General features: G+C 43.7%; 1 protein-coding gene across 1 annotated transcript in view; it reads left to right on the top strand.

Moving 5' to 3' along the window:
• LOC126460891 (potassium channel subfamily T member 2) overlaps positions 1-18,378 on the top strand; it is a 627,462-nt gene that overhangs the window by 178,245 nt on the left and 430,839 nt on the right. The window contains exon 4 of the mRNA XM_050095956.1: positions 2,036-2,110. Coding sequence (XP_049951913.1) covers positions 2,036-2,110 — 75 coding nt within the window. The remainder of the gene's footprint in view (positions 1-2,035; positions 2,111-18,378) is intronic.

The raw sequence follows: 18,378 nt of genomic DNA, 5'->3' as shown, positions 1-18,378 counted from the left end.
ATGTTTCGGAAGCAGTTTGCTAACTTAAGAAAGAACATATTCATGAAGCCCGAGCCGGCCGAAGTGGCCGAGCGGTTCTAGGCGCTGCAGTCCGGTACCGCGCGACCGCTACGTCGCAGATTCGAATCCTGCCTCGGGCATGGATGTGTGTGATGTCCTTAGGTTAGTTAGTTTTAAGTAGTTCTAAGTTCTAGGGGACTGATGACCTCAGATGTTAAGTCCAATACTGCTCAGAGCCATTTGAACCATTTGAATGAAGCCCAATTTCTCTTCTTCTTGCTAACATTTTTTCCATTGTGGAATGCGAATGCAGGAGGGCAGCTCCCCCTTCATCTATACGGCTCGTTTCCCTCCATTTCGCAGCCATACGGTGGCTAGAGGAAACACTACCGCAAACCTTTCCGGGTAACAGTGGCCGGCAGTGTATCCCTACGTATGGTTTCCATTTCGTGTGGCCGCTATGTTGCCGGACAACGATGGCGGAAGGAGTTTTGAAACCCAGGAAGACAGTTTATCAAAAGATATTTTTTCTGCTGCCCGAGTCTTCTGGGGTTGCAGGTGAGGCGTGACCTTGGGCAGGTAGCTTCCAGGAATACTGAGCTTAAATTTCGCAGATTTTTGTGTGGGTGAAAATTTCAATGGGCGTAGTTTCCACAATCCGTCTGTAGCACTGCATTATACTGATATGAAAACTGGACCATCAGAAATCAGATGAAGAAGAAATTTGAAGCATTTGAAATTAGGTGCGATACATGAGTCTTAAAAATTAAGCAGACGAATTACATACGACACGAAGCTATACTAAGAAGAAAAGGCGGGGAAAAAATCTAAGTGGGGTCCATACCAGAAGAAGTGGCAGGTTAGTGCGACAACTGATACGTCGACCACTGGTAAACTTAGCGCTGGAAGGTATCACTTGAGGGTAAATAGTAGGGAAACAAAAAACACTAGAATATACTAAAAGAGATTGTCGAGGATGATAGGATTTGCGCATAAAATCAGTTTATGTACTGATGACTTTAAAAAACACTGTTGCTGCAAGAAGTTGTAATTGATCTGATAGCATTATTAGCAGAAGATGCTTGGAAATTGATCTGAAATAGAGCGGGCAATAGAAATAAAGTCCGAGTAATCGCAAACAAAGTCGCCTCAGCCACAGTATACTCTTAGTAACGTTTATGCTGCTGCATACTGTCAGAAAACCTTCTTTTGGAATCTATCGAAACAGTGATGTCGCACATCTTGCCTTTTGCTCGTCATTCGATTACTGTGCCGGAAATAGCGAAGAGATTTTCCAATGGGCGAAATGCTCGTGAGTTTTATTGTTGCCAGTTGATGTAGATCTTAGAACCAGTTGCCGATTTTCTATTAGAATCTATCATATTTGCTCAGTGTTATATGTCTTATGTATGTTGGCTATCGACCCACCGAGTTGTATTATAAGCAGTAGCATTTCAGCCAAGACAGCGTTCGTGTCAGTCTTTCTTGCACGTGACTTTTTTTGTTTTTTACTTTCTGCTTTCCTTTGTAACCAAACTTGATGTTTCTTCATTCGTCCACTCCACTATGACGCGAATGTTGACACACAAAGACAAAATAACAGCAGAAAATAATTGACCACGTGGTCGACGGGGCGCTAATCCTGAAATTCTTACCGTTTGCCCATACCAGACGCACAGTCGGTTTTCTACTTTAAGCCTTCGGAAAACCTGACGGATTGCAGTTGATTTCGTGGAGGGTTCTTTACAGATTACTTATTGACTGACTTGTTCAATGGCGAGGATGATTACTAAGGCAAAATATCTTGTGAAATCAAGAACAGAAAATATGACGGCTGTTGACCATTAGACAGCTAACACTTGGCTCTCTTCGCGCTATAAAGAATCTGAGTATGTTCGCTGTAGTGATACTTTTTCATTCCAAGTTCAAATTTTAAAAAAAAATGTTCATTTCTAGTAATCTGAAAGTATGGAACCTGTCTACGAACAGTCAGCAGCCTAAAGTGAGCTTCCTAATTTGCATTTCCCTGTTTCAGGGAAATATCTGGCAGCAGCTGCTGTCCTTCCACTTCATCCTCGAACTCGTCAACACGATACCCTTCACGCTGACGGTAAGTCAATTTGCCAGCGCAGCTTACATCACTCCAACACGATACTGCTTGTTTTCTAAATTAATGAAAATGTAGACTCAGGTATCTAATGTTAATATAAAAATCCTTTTTAAGTGTGTTTTAGTGAAAGACGATATAGTAAGTCATAGATATATGATCATGTTAGTCCATGTGTTCGCCGCGCGGGTTAGCCGCGCGGTCTAGCGTGAGGTTCGAGTCCTCCCTCGGACATGAGCGTGTGTGTGTTGTCCTTAGGGTAAGTTAGATTAAGTAGTGTGTAAGTCTACGGACCGATGACCGCAGCAGTTTGGTCCCATAGGAACTTACCATCAATTTCAAATTTCCTTGTGCTCAATTATGATGAATGTGATCGAATTTTCATACGTTGATCTTCATTTGTTCCTTAGACACTGAAGTCCTGAAGATCTCTCACCACATTGCGAATACCTGTTATGTCATAAATGCACGACAATATCAAGCATCTCAGTACCAATTCATAACTGCTAATCTTTCTGCATCTCATCCATTTTAACGATAGAACCTGGAACAAACTATCCAGTAAACCGCGACTGCTTTACGTCTATGCTGCATTGAAGAAAAGGCTAATCAGTTTTTAGTTAGAATCGAGATAGGTGGTCTGACGATGTGTCCCATTAGTGTCAAACAGCGATCCAGTATCACAGTACTGATTTAAACACTATCCCAGCTTTACTTTCACTACATCTTTCTTTTTTCCTCATGCATTCGCGTATTAATTAAATTCTACTCAAGATCTGCTTCTTTTAGTTTGACTATGCTTTACTCTTAGCAATTCGTTACTAATGCACACGAAAACTATGTTGTACAAATGCCCTTACCAGAATGTCTCAGGAAACACATTTCAATAATTAAGAGGTGTCATAAAAATATGGTGAATGTTTTTTTTTTTTTTTAGCAGCAACGGCTGACAGTACTGCTATTTGATGTAATTTGTCGTATAGCCTGAGGGACATGTCATTCACAGTTCCAGGCGTGACAAGCACCCTTCCGTATCGTCGATATGAGATCCGTATAAGGGATCGGCGCTGGGCGTAACTGGCCTTCAGCAATACTCCTCTTGGCAAGGCGATCAACACTTTCATTATGAAGGATGCCATGATGTCCTCTAATCCAGAGTAACTGAACGGCAATACCCAACGTCTGCGAGTCTCTTACGGCCGCCAAGACGTCCAGATCATACCTGTTGATCTGTTTATCACACGCGGGATGTTGCAATTTATGCAGCACACTTTGAGAGTCCGTAAGTATCATGCCGAACTTGAATGTCCGGATACAATAATGAATATCTTCCCTGATGGCCAGTAGCTCCGTTGTGTATATATAACATTCAGGTGGAAGCACAAACATTTGGTAGGTGCCACTAGAAGCGCAAAAGAAGGCGTATCTCACATACGCCTCAGATGTAGAACTATGTGTATAGAATGGGTACTGCGACCAGTGTATCTTGAGAAAATGCTTCATGTCGCGAGTGATGTTGGTCTACTTTCGGAAACCGGGCGGCAGGAATTCCGCTGGGGCTGGAGTGAAAAATACGCTCTAAACGAAAAACGAAATCAGGTGAGTTTTGTGTATTGTGGAATGAGTGGAAAGAGATGGCGCCATTTATCGGACCTGCGAATTAGTAAAGAAATTCTGGGCAGTCGTCATCCACAAGGTGCCTGTGTGAGTCTTCAGAATCGAACCACCGCCTTAAGGGAGGCACAATCAAACATCGAAGATAGACTGAGGAGAAAAATATCGGACAACATCTGACGTCTTGTAGACAACGGCATGACGGATGCTTCCACTAGCAGAGGGTCGGTGGGCGTTGATTTCATGGCTCTGAGGACAAGACGGATCACTCTATAATGGATGACATCGAGCTTGCGCAAAGTTGATTGCGTTGCAACGCCATAGACAATGCTACCTTAATCTAAGACAGAACGGATCAAAACCTTGTACAGAGTCAAAAGAATAATAGATTCCGCTCCCCACCATACTTGGGCAAGCACACGCAAGATGTTCACACCGTTATCCACCTTGGCGATGAGGTACGCAACATGTCGCGTCCACGTGAGTTTACTGTCGAAGTAGATGCCAAGGAATTTAGCATGTGCCCGAACAGGAAATGTGTACGAGCCAAGATGAAGCTGAGATGAGAAGGTATTACGCCGTTTCCTCGTATCACAACTGACTTGTCAGGTGGCAAAGTAAGCCCATTGTCAACTCCTATGCGCCAACATTTCACATGCGTCGATGTCGGCCGCATACTGAAGAACTCTCACGGTGGAGCTGAACAAAGTTTCTAGGTCGCTAGGTCGGCGACATGTATGGCATATACTAACGGTCTCAGTATCGCGCCTTGTGGGAGGCCACGAGACATTAGCGGAGCCGATACAACACACTGTCCCGATCGCAGATTTATACGGTACAGCATCCAAGCAAACTGTATATAACCCGTAGAATCTCCTCCGGGAGATTCAGCAGTTGCAATTTGCAATTTGTTGATAAGTTCAGGTGTCAGGATATTGTCTTACGCCCTCAAAAAGTCAAGAAATAAGATTGTTAAATACTCGTTAGTAAAGATCGAGTTTTCAGTGCCCATCGCAAGCGAAGTAATAATATCGTAAGTGTTTTCTTTTTTTTACATAGCTGCACAACAGCAACGGTTTCAAGTAATAAAATTATAACCAGCCGACCAGTTGCAATGGATAAAGAAATTCTTTACTTAGGTTTCGACAAATATATTTTACATCAGTAAGGACTAATGTACCATCGCAGTTACCTTCCGAAGAAGACAAATTTATATTTGTCGAAACCTAGGTAAAGAATTTCTTTATCCATTGCAACTGGTCGGCTGTTGTATAATTTTATCATCGTAAGTACTTCTGACTTCACGGCATCCATTTTGCGTCCGCGGAAGCAAGTTCTCATGTTCCAATCACTATTCTAGGCGGAACTTGAGGAGACATTCGAATGTCTTACACACACAGGACAGTAATGGCGAGCAGAGAAAGAGGACTACAATTGGTGTAGCAGTTCTGTCCCTATCCGTTTTTTACTCATTGTTGCGCACACCAACTGAATTTGATACTGTTACATTCCCCCCAAAATAATACGACAAGTATGCATGTTTGTAAGTGGTCTTACTGCATTCCATTCGTTTTTCAGCAAATCATCAAAACGAACGGTGTTCCTAACTGAGAAAGGATTTAAACTGCCACATGTAATGTTCGCTGGAACTTTCGTTCCAGGGCAATTTCAACAATAGCTAGAAATTTCTCAAATCTATATAGTGTTTTTAATTATATTATTGATGATACAGACTCACAGTGGGACCCGCAATCTTTGAGCTGTGCTTTTGGAATGAAACGACGAATGGATGATCCTACGTTTGTCTACCTTCTTTGCTTCTACCGAGCGTGCTTTGTTTATGTTGATAATCTCTTTGATGCTCTCCAGTCCAAAGCTGTCAGTGTAACTGCTTGTCACGAGGAAATAAGAACTGTTTTGAGAAACTTACAACAGTTAAGAAGGGAAACATTCGTTGATGAATGCATTAAATGCAGCTTGTGTTTGACTGGCAACTTATCGTTCTGTGACAGTCAAAAGACATCTCTGAGGGCACTAACTTACGAGATATTGGATTTGCAAATTGTTCAGATACAAAGGAGATTTCAAGACTTTCCCCAAATTCAGTTTGTTGAAATTTTGAACGGAAAGTGTTTGCCGAACTATCAAAAGAATTCCCAAAATTGAAACTGCTTCAGTTTGTTGTTGTTGTGGTCTACAGTCCTGAGACTGGTTTGACGCCGCTCTCCGTGCTACTCTATCCTGTGCAAGCTTCTTCATCTCCCAATACGTACTGCCTACATCCTTCTGAATCTGTTTAGTGTATTCATCTCTTGGTCTCCCTCTACGATTTTTACCCTCCACGCTGCACTCCAATACTAAATTGGTGATCCCTTGATGCCTCAGAACATGTCCTACCAACCAATCCCTTCTTCTTGTCAAGTTGTGCCACAAACTCCTCTTCTCCCCAATCCTATTCAATACTTCCTCATTAGTTACATGATCTACCCATCTAATCTTCAGCATTCTTCTGTAGCACCACATTTCAAAAGCTTCTATTCTCTTCTTGTCTAAACTATTTATCGTCCATGTTTCACTTCCATACATGGCTACACTCCATACAAATACTTTCAGAAACGACTTCCTGACACTTAAATCTATACTCGATGTTAACAAATGTCTCTTCTTCAGGAACGCTTTCCTTGCCATTGCCAGTCTACATTTTATATCCTCTCTACTTCGACCATCATCAGTTAATTTGCTCCCCAAATAACAAAACTCCTTTACTACTTTAAGTGTCTCATTTCCTAATCTAATTCCCTCAGCATCGCCCGATTTAATTCGACTACATTCCATTATCCTCGTTTTGCTTTTGTTGATGTTCATCTTATATCCTCCTTTCAAGACACTGTCCATTCCGTTCAACTGCTCTTCCAAGTCCTTTGCTGTCTCTGACAGAATTACAATGTCATCGGCGAACCTCAAAGTTTTTATTTCTTCTCCCTGGATTTTAATACCTATTCAAAATTTTTCTTTTGTTTCCTTTACTGCTTGCTCAATATAAAGATTGAATAACATCGGGGAGAGGCTACAATCCTGTCTTACTCCCTTCCCAACAACTGCTTCCCTTTCATGTCCCTCGACTCTTATAACTGCCATCTGGTTTCTGTAGTAATTGATAATAGCCTTTCGCTCCCTGTATTTTACCCCTGCCACCTTCAGAATTTGAAAGAGAGTATTCCAGTCAACATTGTCAAAAACTTTCTCCAAGTCTACAAATGCTAGAAACGTAAGTTTGCCTTTTCTTAATCTAGCTTCTATGATAAGTCGTAGGGTCAGTATTGTCTCACGTGTTCCCATATTTCTACGGAACCCAAACTGATCTTCCCCGAGGTTGGCTTCTACCAGTTTTTCCATTCGTCTGTACAGAATTCGCTTTAGTATTTTGCACCCGTGACTTATTAAACTGATAGTTCGGTAATTCTCACATCTGTCAACGTCTGCTTTCTTTGGGATTGGAATTATTATATTCTTCTTGAAGTCTGAGGGTATTTCGCCTGTCTTGTACATCTTGCTCACCAGATGGTAGAGTTTTGTCAGGACTGGCTCTCCCAAGGCTGTCAGTAGTTCTAATGGAATGTTGTCTACTCCCGGGGCCTTGTTTCGACTTAGGTCTTTCAGTGCTCTATCAAATTCTTCACGCAGTATCCTATCTCCCATTTCATCTTCATCTACATCCTCTTCCATTTCCATAATATTGTCCTCAAGAACATCTCCCTTGTATAGTCCCTCTATATACTCCTTCCACCTTTCTGCTTTCTCTTCTTTGCTTAGAACTGGGTTTCCATCTGAGCCCTTGATATTCATACAAGTGGTTCTCTTTTCTCCAAAGGTCTCTTTAATTTTCCTGTAGGCAGTATCTATCTTACCCCTAGTGAGATAAGCCTCTACATCCTTACATTTGTCCTCTAACCATCCCTGCTTAGCCATTTTGCACTTCCTGTCGATCTCATTTTTGAGACGTTTGTATTCCTTTTTGCCTGCTTCATTTACTGCATTTTTATATTTTCTCCTTTCATCAATTAAATTCAGTATTTCTTCTGTCATCCAAGAATTTCTACTAGCCCTCGTCTTTTTACCTACTTGATCCTCTGCTGCCTTCACCACTTCATCCCTCAAAGCTACCCATTCTTCTTCTACTGTATTTCTTTCCTCCATTCTTGTCAATTGTTCCTTTATGCCCTTCCTGAAACTCTCTACAACCTCTGGTTCTTTCAGTTTATCCAGGTTCCACCTCCTTAAATTCCCACCTTTTTGCAGTTTCTTCAGTTTTAATCTACATTTCATGACCAATAGATTGTGGTCAGAGTCCACATCTGCCCCTGGAAATGTCTTAAAATTTAAAACCTGGTTCCTAAATCTCTGTCTTACCATTATATAATCTATCTGAAACCTGTCAGTATCTCCAGGCTTCTTTCATGTATACAACCTCCTTTTATGATTCTTGAACCAAGTGTTAGCTATGGTTCAAATGGCTCTGAGCACTATGGGACTCAACTGCTGAGGACATTAGTCCCCTAGAACTTAGAACTAGTTAAACCGAACTAACCTAAGGACATCACACACATCCATGCCCGAGGCAGGATTCGAACCTGCGACCGTAGCGGTCTCGCGGCTCCAGACTGCAGCGCCAGAACCGCGCGGCCACTTCGGCCGGCCAAGTGTTAGCTATGATTAAGTTGTGCTCAGTGCAAAATTCTACCAGGATGCTTCCTCTTTCATTTCTTACCCCCAATCCATATTCACCTACTACGTTTCCTTCTCTTCCTTTTCCTACTATCGAATTCCAATCACCCATGACTATTAAATTTTCGTCTCCCTTCACTATCTGAATAATTTCTTTTATCTCATCATACATTTCTTCAATTTCTTCGTCATCTGCAGAGCTGCTTCAGTTATTAGAACAGTATCTTTTTTTCAAACAAGAACAACTTGAAAAGGAACTGTGTAACATACACGCTGATGAGAAAAAACACTAATCTCCAAGGATCCTCTTAAAGTATATTGTCAACAATGATTTACACTCTGTTTATGAAGAAACAACGAACTTTCTGCATTTGGTTTTGACCTTACCCACAATTACAGTAAGCAGTGAACGAAGCATGATTACTCTTAAACGAGTGAAGAATTACTTAAGGAATTCAATGTCCAGCACCCGGCTGTCGTGTATCAGCACGTCAGCAATAGAAAAGACACTACTTGGAGAGCTATCCAGTGATCAAATCTTTGTAGAACGAGTTATAGACTTCAGAATGAGATTTTCACTCTGTAACGGAGTGTGCGCTGATGTGAAACTTCCTGGCAGATTAAAACTGTGTGCCGGACCGAGACTCGAACTCGGGACCTCTGCCTTTCGCGGGCAAGTGCTCTACCATCTGAGCTACCCAAGCACGACTCGCGCCCCGTCCTCACAGCTTTACTTCTGCCAGTACCTCATCCTCTACCTTCCAAACTTTACAGAAGCTCTCCTGCGAACCTCACAGATCTAGCACTCATGAAAGAAAGGACATTGCGGAGACATGGCTTAGCCACAGCCTGGGGATGTTTCCAGAATAATGACTAGCTCCCCTGATGGTCAGTAGCTCCGCTGTGTAGATAGATGCTTCTCATTCTGGAAACATCCCCAGGCTGTGGCTAAGCCATGTCTCCGCAATATCCTTTCTTCCAGGAGTGCTAGTTCTGCAAGGTTCGCAGGAGAGCTTCTGTGAAGTTTGGAAGGTAGGAGGCAAGGTACTGGCGGAATTAAAACTGTGAGGACGGGGCGTGAGTCGTTCTTGGGTAGCTCAGTCGGTAGAGCACTTGCCCGAGGAAGGCAAAGGTCCCGAGTTCGAGTCTCGGTCCGGCACACAGTTTTAATCTGCCAGGAAGTTTCACGAGTTATAGACTTATTCGTGGAAAGAAAAGATAGGTGCATTGCACTTGTGTACAAGAAAATATGTGCTATTTTCTCTTGCTGCTGGAGTTCTCCAAATTTGTCATCGTTTCTTGAACAAGTTAGTTATTATTATTATTATTATTATTATTATTATTACTGGTGGCAGTAGTAATTGTTGTTGTTGTTATTGTTATTGTTGTTGTTTTGTTTGATACATTTCGTTTCGTTTGTTTAAATTATTGTTCATTTTATTATTTTGTCTCCCTATAATAACTGAAGAGTCTCCCCAACCTTTACAACCACGTTACGCCCCTGTATGGGATACGCCTTCTTTTGCGCTTCTAGTGGCGCCTACGAAATGTTTGCGCTTCCACCTCAATCTTCTATCTACACAGTGGAGCTACTGACCATCAGGGGAGCTACCCATTATGGTATCCGGACATTCAAGTTCATCCTGCTACTTACGGACTCTCGAAGTGTCCAGCAGAAACTGCAACATCTAGCGTTTGATAACCAACATGTAAGTTCTGGACGACTTGGCGGCCATAAAATACGCGCAGACATTGTTTATTGAAGTTCAGTTACTCTGGATTCAAGGACATCATGGCATTCTTCATAATGAAAGTGCTGATCGTCTTGTCATGCCAGAAGGCCAGTTACGCCCAACGCCGATCCCTTATACGGATCTCATACTGACGATACGGAAGGCTGCTCATCACGCTTGTAATTTTGAATGGCAAGATCCTCAGTACTCTCAAGGAGGCCACTTGGCGGCCATACAACCAAACATCTCTTCTCGACCATCGTTCGCCTCGGTGCAGCTTCGTTAGACGGCATGTGACTTCTGTCAATCGCATGAGGCTGGGACACGGACACTGCGATAAGGTCACAGCTGCAGTGGCATATCTTAATCCCAACATATTGGCATTTTCCAAGTACACGACTGCACAAACAGACTTGTATAAAAAATTGGTTGCGAGTGGTTACCCTTTCCCTACCAGTGTTACTGTTTTACTCCACCGTTTTGATAAATACAAGTATTCTAGGGTATACATGTATCACATAGTACACTACTGGTCATTAAAATTGCTACACCACGAAGATGACGTGATACAGACGCGAAATTTAACAGACAGGAAGAAGATGCTGTGATATGCAAATCATTAGCTTTTCAGATCGTTCACACAAGGCTGGCGCCGGTGGCGACACCTACAACGTGCTGACATGAGGAAAGTTTCCAACCGATTTCTCATACACAAACAGCAGTTGACCGGCGTTGCCTGGTGAAACGTTGTTGTGATGCCTCGTGTAAGGAGGAGAAATGCTTACCATCACGTTTCCCACTTTGATAAAGGTCGGATTGTAGCCTATCGCGATTGCGGTTTATCGTATCGTGACATTACTGCTCGCGTTGGTCGAGATCCAATGACTGTTAGCAGAATATGGAATCGGTGGGTTCATGAGCGTAATACGGAACGCCGTGCTGGATCCCAACGGCCTCGTATCTCTAGCAGTCGAGATGGCAGACATCTTATCCGTATGGCTGTAACGGATCGTGCAGCCACGTCTCGATCCCTGAGTCAGCAGATGGGGACGTTTGCAAGACATCAATCATCTGTACGAACAGTTCGACGACATTTGCAGCAGGATGGACTATCAGCTCGGACACCATGGCTTCGGTTACCCTTGACGCTGCATCACAGACAGGAGCGCCTGCCATGGTGTACTCAACGACGAACCTGGATGCACAAATGGAAAACGTCATGTTTTCGGATGAATCCAGGTTCTGTTTACAGTATCATGATGGTCACATCCGTGTTTGGTGACATCGCGGTGAACGCACATTGGAAGCGTGTATTCGTCATCGCCATACTGGCGTATCACCCGGCGTGATGGTATGGGGTGCCATTGGTTACACGTCTCGGTCACCTCTTGTTCGCATTGACGACACTTTGAGCAGTGGACATTACATTTCAGATGTGTTACGGCCCGTGGCTCAACCCTTCATTCGATCCCTGCGAAACCCTACATTTCAGCAGGATAATGCACGACCGCATGTTGCAGGTCCTGTACGGGCCTTTCTGGATACAGAAAATGTTCGACTGCTGCCCTGGTCAGCCCGCATCTCGTGGTCGTGCGGTAGAGTTCTCGCTTCCCACGCCCGGGTTCCCGGGTTCGATTCCCGGCGGGGTCAGGGGTTTTCTCTGCCTCGTGATGGCTGGGTGTTGTGTGCTGTCCTTAGGTTAGTTAGGTTTAATTAGTTCTAAGTTCTAGGCGACTGATGACCTCAGCAGTTGAGTCGCATAGTGCTCAGAGCCATTTGAACCATTTTTTTGCCCTGGTCAGTACATTCTCCAGATCTCTTACCAATTGAAAACGTCTGTTCAATGGTGGCCGAGCAATTGGCTCGTCACAATACGCCAGTCACTACTCTTAATGAACTGTGGTATCGTGTTGAAGCTGCATGGGCAGCTGTACTTGTGCACGTCATCCAAGCTCTGTTTGACTCAATGCGCAGGCGTATCAAGGCCGTTATTACGGCCTGGCGTGTTTGTTCTGGCTTCTGATTTCTCAGGATCTATGCACCCAAATTGCGTGAAAATGTATTCACATGTCAGTTCTAGTATAATATATTTGTCCAATGAATACCCGTTTACCATCTGCATTTCTTCTTGGTGTAGCAATTTTAATGGCCAGTAGTTTATGTTACATGTTCATTTCTGCTCTCTTGCGCATTTTATGTCAGTGTTCAAAATTGTTCAAATGGCTCTGAGTACTATGGGACTTAACATCTGAAGCCATCAGTCCCCTAGAACTGAGAACTACTTAAACCGAACTAGCCTAAGGACATCTCACACATCCATGCCCGAGGCAGGATTCGAACCTGCGACCGTAGCGGTCGCACGATTCCAGACTGAAGTGCCTAGAACCGCTCGGCCACAGCGTCCGGCGTTATGTCATTGTCTTCAAAAATGGCTCTGAGCACTATGGGACTTAACATCTCAGGTCATCAGTCCCCTAGAACTTAGAACTACTTAAACCTAACTAACCTAAGGACATCACACACATCCATGCCTGAGGCAGGATTCGAACCTGCGACCGTAGCGGTCGCGTGGTCCAGACTGAAGCGCCTAGAACCGCTCGGCCACCAGAGGCCGGCTATGTCAGTGTCTACTGGCGCTATTGTTCATATCGTTGGTTGTATTGTGTTTGTCACTTTGGGTTTCTCTTTTAAGTACGTCTGTCTGTTTGCCATATTTCTCACACAGTTATATGATGTTACTTGCAATTCTGCTCTTCATCTGTTGTTGTACTTATTGTATGATGTACAGTGTTTGCCATCGCTGCCATCGGCTGTTTAATATTCGTCTAACTGCGCTTTTATATTACTTTAAGAATGTTCGTTTACTAACTTCTTAATTTTGTGCTACTGTATTTTTTTTTTTCGGTTACGTTTCTTTGGCGCTTTATAACCGTTGTTGGCTATATGGTCCTTGTAGGCCAAAGCCAAAATAAAGAAATAAAACAAATAATTCTTTGCCAATAGATTTTCCAACTTGCGCCCGGTATTGTCGTTAGTATTATTATTATTATTATTATTATTATTATTATCATCATCATCATTATCAATTCGTGGTGTAGCTGTAGAGTCTTCAACAACGGTCGAGACGACGCAAGAAGATCCCTGACAGCTTGCAAGGGTGTTGCCAGTTTTCAACTGCGATGCGCCAATGGCTACACGTTAAAACTTGGGCCTGCGGTAAATCCGGGGCCCCGAAACGAACTTGTGACATCACACAAGTTGCTTTACACGCCATACATCGCAGAAGCTTGGCTGCGTCCGGGGCTAGGCGGTAGCTCAGAGTGGCAATGAAAAGATATCCAAGAAAGCCCTTAACTTTGTCATGTGTTATCAAGAGCTTGAGTCTATTTAAGTGCACAGCTATAAACTATTGCGCTGCTGCTACGGTCGCAGGTTCGAATCCTGCCTCGGGCATGGGTGTGTGTGATGTCCTTAGGTTAGTTAGGTTTAAGTAGTTCTAAGTTCTAGGGGACTGATGACCACAGCAGTTGAGTCCCATAGTGCTCAGAGCCATTTGAGCCATTTTATAAAGTACTACAGTGGTCTCAAATAGTAACTCGATCCCAGCTGGAGATGGTTTCTGCCACTTGTAAGACCTGTAGTGCCACGAGCTGTGACATACATCATGGGACTTGTGTATCTCTTTGGCCCCAGTGGAAACAATAGTCATGTAAAAACATGTGACGACACTGAGACGCTACCTTAGAGACGTTTAAAAAATCGCTCTACATTATTGATTGAGATGGACCTGCAAAGCTGCCGTGCCCAATACACTACAACTGTCAGGAATCAACTTATTTCGACTCATCTACAGGAACTAGACATCCTGGGTCAAGGATTCGAACACAGCCACTGCTTAAATTTTGAAAAAAGTCATCAGCAACAACGGCCGAAGGCTCCCAGTATGAGAAGTTACACTCTTTATACCAATGACCTTGTCAAAGAGGGCAAAAGAGCGGTTAGATTTTGGAGACGTATCTTGTACTTTTGGTGAGAAACTCCTTCTCAGTGATGGAAGAATTAGCAATGAAAGAGGTCATGAGGAGGCAGATGGCAATGGAAACCACTGCTCTAAGGACACACTATGTGTATCCATAATGCATGTGGACGGTAATTGAAAAAGTGTCATAATGATCTCTGAGTTGGCAAAAGAATCTGTATTAGTTACTCATCTGGATGCAACTGTGAGAAACTGACTGGCCAACGAAAGGGTATCATTCTGCAAGTCGGAGTGTGAAATCTAAACAGAGAAATGCAAAAGCTCAATCTATGTATACAGTGGGAGTCAGTGAAGTGAAATGAAAGAAGGCAAGAATTTCTGGGCAGACGAATGTAGGATAATATGAACAGCAGCAGAAAAACGTATAGCGGAAGTGGGATTTGTTCTCAACAGGGAAATAGGGTGAAGGGTGACTTATGTGAATAGTTCAGGGTTGTTCTCACCAGAATCGACAGGAAACCAACGCCAGCGAAATAGGTACGTGCCGACATCATAAGAGGAAAATAAAGAGATGGAGAAAGTATATGAACGGTAATTCAATAGGTGAAGGGGGATGACAGTCTAAGAATCATGAGGGATTGCAACACGATAGTACGGCAAGCTACAGACGATAGTGTTCATCTACATCTACATTTATACTCCGCAAGCCACCAACGGTCTGTGGCGGAGGGCACTTTACGTGCCACTGTCATTACCTCCCTTTTCTGTTCCAGTCGCGTATGGTTCGCGGGAAGAACGACTGTCTGAAAGCCTCCGTGCGCTCTCGAATCTCTCTAATTTTACATTCGTGATCTCCTCGGCAGGTATAAGTAGGGGGAAGCAACATATTCGATACCTCATCCAGAAACGCACCCTCTCGAAACCTGGACAGCAAGCTACACCGCGATGCAGAGCCCCTCTCTTGCAGAGTCTGCCACTTGAGCTTGCTAAACATCTCCGTAACACTATCACAGTTACCAAATAACCCTGTGACGAAACGCGCCGCTCTTCTTTGGATCTTCTCTATCTCCTCCGTCAACCCGATCTGGTACGGATCCCACACTGAATGGCAATACTCAAGTATAGGTCGAACGAGTGTTTTGTAAGCCACCTCCTTTGTTGATGGACTACATTTTCTAAGGACTCTCCCAATGAATCTCAATCTGGTACCCGCCTTACCAACAATTAATTTTATATGATCATTCCACTTCAAATCGTTCCGCACGCATACTCCCAGATATTTTACAGAAGTAACTGCTACCAGTGTTTGTTCCGTTATCATATAATCATACAATAAAGGATCCTTCTTTCTATGTATTCGCAATACATTACATTTGTCTATGTTAAGGGTCAGTTGCCACTCCCTGCACCAAGTGCCTATCCGCTGCAGATCTTCCTGCATTTCACTGCAATTTTCTAATGGTGCGACTTCTCTGTATACCACAGCATCATCCGCGAAAAGCCGCATGGAAGTTCCGACACTATCTTCTAGGTCATTTATATATATTGTGAAAAGCAATGGTCCCATAACACTCCCCTGTGGCACGTCAGAGGTTACTTTAACGTCTGTAGACGTCTCTCCATTGATAACAACATGCTGTGTTATGTTTGCTAAAAACTCTTCAATCCAGCCTCACAGCTGGTCTGATATTCCGTAGGTTCTTACTTTGTTTATCAGGCGACAGTGCGGAACTGTATCAAACGCCTTCCGGAAGTCAAGGAAAATAGCATCTACCTGGGAGCCTCTATCTAATATTTTCTGGGTCTCATGAACAAATAGAGCGAGTTGGGTCCCACACGATCGCTGTTTCCGGAATCCATGTTGATTCCTACAGAGTACATTCTGGGTTTCCAAAAACGACATGATACTCGAGCAAAAAACATGTTCTAAAATTCTACAACAGATGGACGTCAGAGATATAGGTCTATAGTTTTGCGCATCTGCTCGACGACCCTTCTTGAAGACTGGGACTACCTGTGCTCTTTTCCAATTATTTGGAACCTTCCGTTCCTCTAGAGACTTGCGGTACAAGGCTGTTAGAAGGGGGGCAAATTCTTTCTCGTACTCTGTGTAGAATCGAATTGGTATCCCGTCAGGTCCAGTGGACTTTCCTCTGTTGAGTGATTTCAGTTGCTTTTCTATTCCTTGGACACTTATTTCGATGTCAGCCATTTTTTCGTTTGTGCGAGGATTTAGAGAAGGAACTGCAGTCCGGTCTTCCTCTGTGAAACAGCTTTGGAAAAAGGTGTTTAGTATTTCAACTTTACGCGTGTCATCCTCTGTTTCAATGTCATCATCATCCCGGAGTGTCTGGATATGCTGTTTCGAGCCACTTACTGATTTAACGTAAGACCAGAACTTCCTAGGATTTTCTATCAAGTCGGTACATAGATTTTTACTTTCGAATTCACTGAACGCTTCACGCAAAGCCCTCCTTACGCTAACTTTGACATCGTTTAGCTTCTGTTTGTCTGAGATGTTTTGGCTGCTTTTACACTTGGAGTGAAGCTCTCTTTGCTTTCGCAGTAGTTTCCTAACTTTGTTGTTGTACCACGGTGGGTTTTTCCCGTCCCTCACAGTTTTACTCGGCACGTACCTGTCTAAAACGCATTTTACGATTGCCTTGAACTTTTTCCATGAACACTCAACATTGTCAGTGTCGGAACATAAATTTTCGTTTTGATCTGTTAGGTAGTCTGAAATCTGCCTTCTATTACTCTTGCTAAACAGATAAACCTTCCTCCCTTTTTTTATATTCCTATTAACTTCCATATTCAGGAATGCTACAACGGCCTTACGATCACTGATTCCCTGTTCTGCACTTACAGAGTCGAAAAGTTCGGGTCTGTTTGTTATCAGTAGGTCCAAGATGGTATCTCCACGAGTCGGTTCTCTGTTTAATTGCTCGAGGTAATTTCCAAATAGTGCGCTCAGTATAATGTCACTCGATGCTCTGTCCCTACCACCCGTCCTAAACATCTGAGTGTCCCAGTCTATATCTGGTAATTTGAAATCTCCACCTAAGACTATAACATGCTGAGAAAATTTATGTGAAATGTATTACAAATTTTGTCTCATTTGTTTTGCCACTAACGCTGCTGAGTCGGGAGGTCGGTAGAAGGAGCCAACTATTAACCTAGCTCGGTTGTTGAGTGTAACCTCTACCCATAATAATTCACAGGAACTATCCACTTCTACTTCACTACAGGATAAACTACTACTAACAGCGAAAAACACGCCACCACCGGTTGCATGCAATCTATCCTTTCTAAACACCGTCTGTGCCTTTGTAAAAATTTCGGCAGAATTTATCTCTGGCTTCAGCCAGCTTTCTGTACCTATAACGATTTCATCTTCGGTGCTTTCTATCAGCGCTTGAAGTTCCGGTACTTTGTCAATGCAGCTTCGACAGTTTACAATTACAATACCGATTGTTGCTTGGTCCTCGCATGTCCTGACTTTGCCCCGCACCCTTTGAGGCTGCTGCCCTTTCTGTACTTGCCCGAGGCCATCTAACCTAAAAAACCGCCCAGTCCACGCCACACAACCCCTGCTCCCCGTGTAGCCGCTTGCTGCGTGTAGTGGACTCCTGACCTATCCAGCGGAACCCGAAACCCCACCACCCTATGGCGCAAGTCGAGGAATCTGCAGCCCACACGGTCGCAGAACCGTCTCAGCCTCTGATTCAGACCCTCCCCACGGCTCTGTACCAAAGGTCCGCAGTCAGTCCTGTCGACGATGCTGCAGATGGTGAGCTCTGCTTTCATCCCGGTAGCGAGACTGGCAGTCTTCACCAAATCAGATAGCCGCCGGAAGCCAGAGAGGATTTCCTTCGATCCATAGCGACACACATCTTTGGTGCCGACATGAGCGACCACCTGCAGATGGGTGCACCCTGTACCCTTCATGGCATCCGGAAGGACCCTTTCTACATCTGGAATGACTCCCCCCGGTATGCACACGGAGTGCACATTGGTTTTCTTCCCCTCTCTTGCTGCCATATCCCTAAGGGGCCCCATTACGCGCCTGACGTTGGAGCTCCCAACTACCAGTAAGCCCACCCTGTTATGGGAGAATGTAGGCTTGGTGGTAGGAATGGGACAGTAGAATGACTAATTGAGTTCTGCAATAAATTTCAGCTAATAATAGTGAATACACTGCACAAGAATCACGAGAGGAG

The sequence above is a fragment of the Schistocerca serialis genome, chromosome 1, assembly GCF_023864345.2.
Source record: "Schistocerca serialis cubense isolate TAMUIC-IGC-003099 chromosome 1, iqSchSeri2.2, whole genome shotgun sequence".
Taxonomy (NCBI): domain Eukaryota; kingdom Metazoa; phylum Arthropoda; class Insecta; order Orthoptera; family Acrididae; genus Schistocerca; species Schistocerca serialis.
Note: the sequence above shows the minus strand (reverse complement) of the source record. Positions and strands in the feature narration are given on the sequence as shown.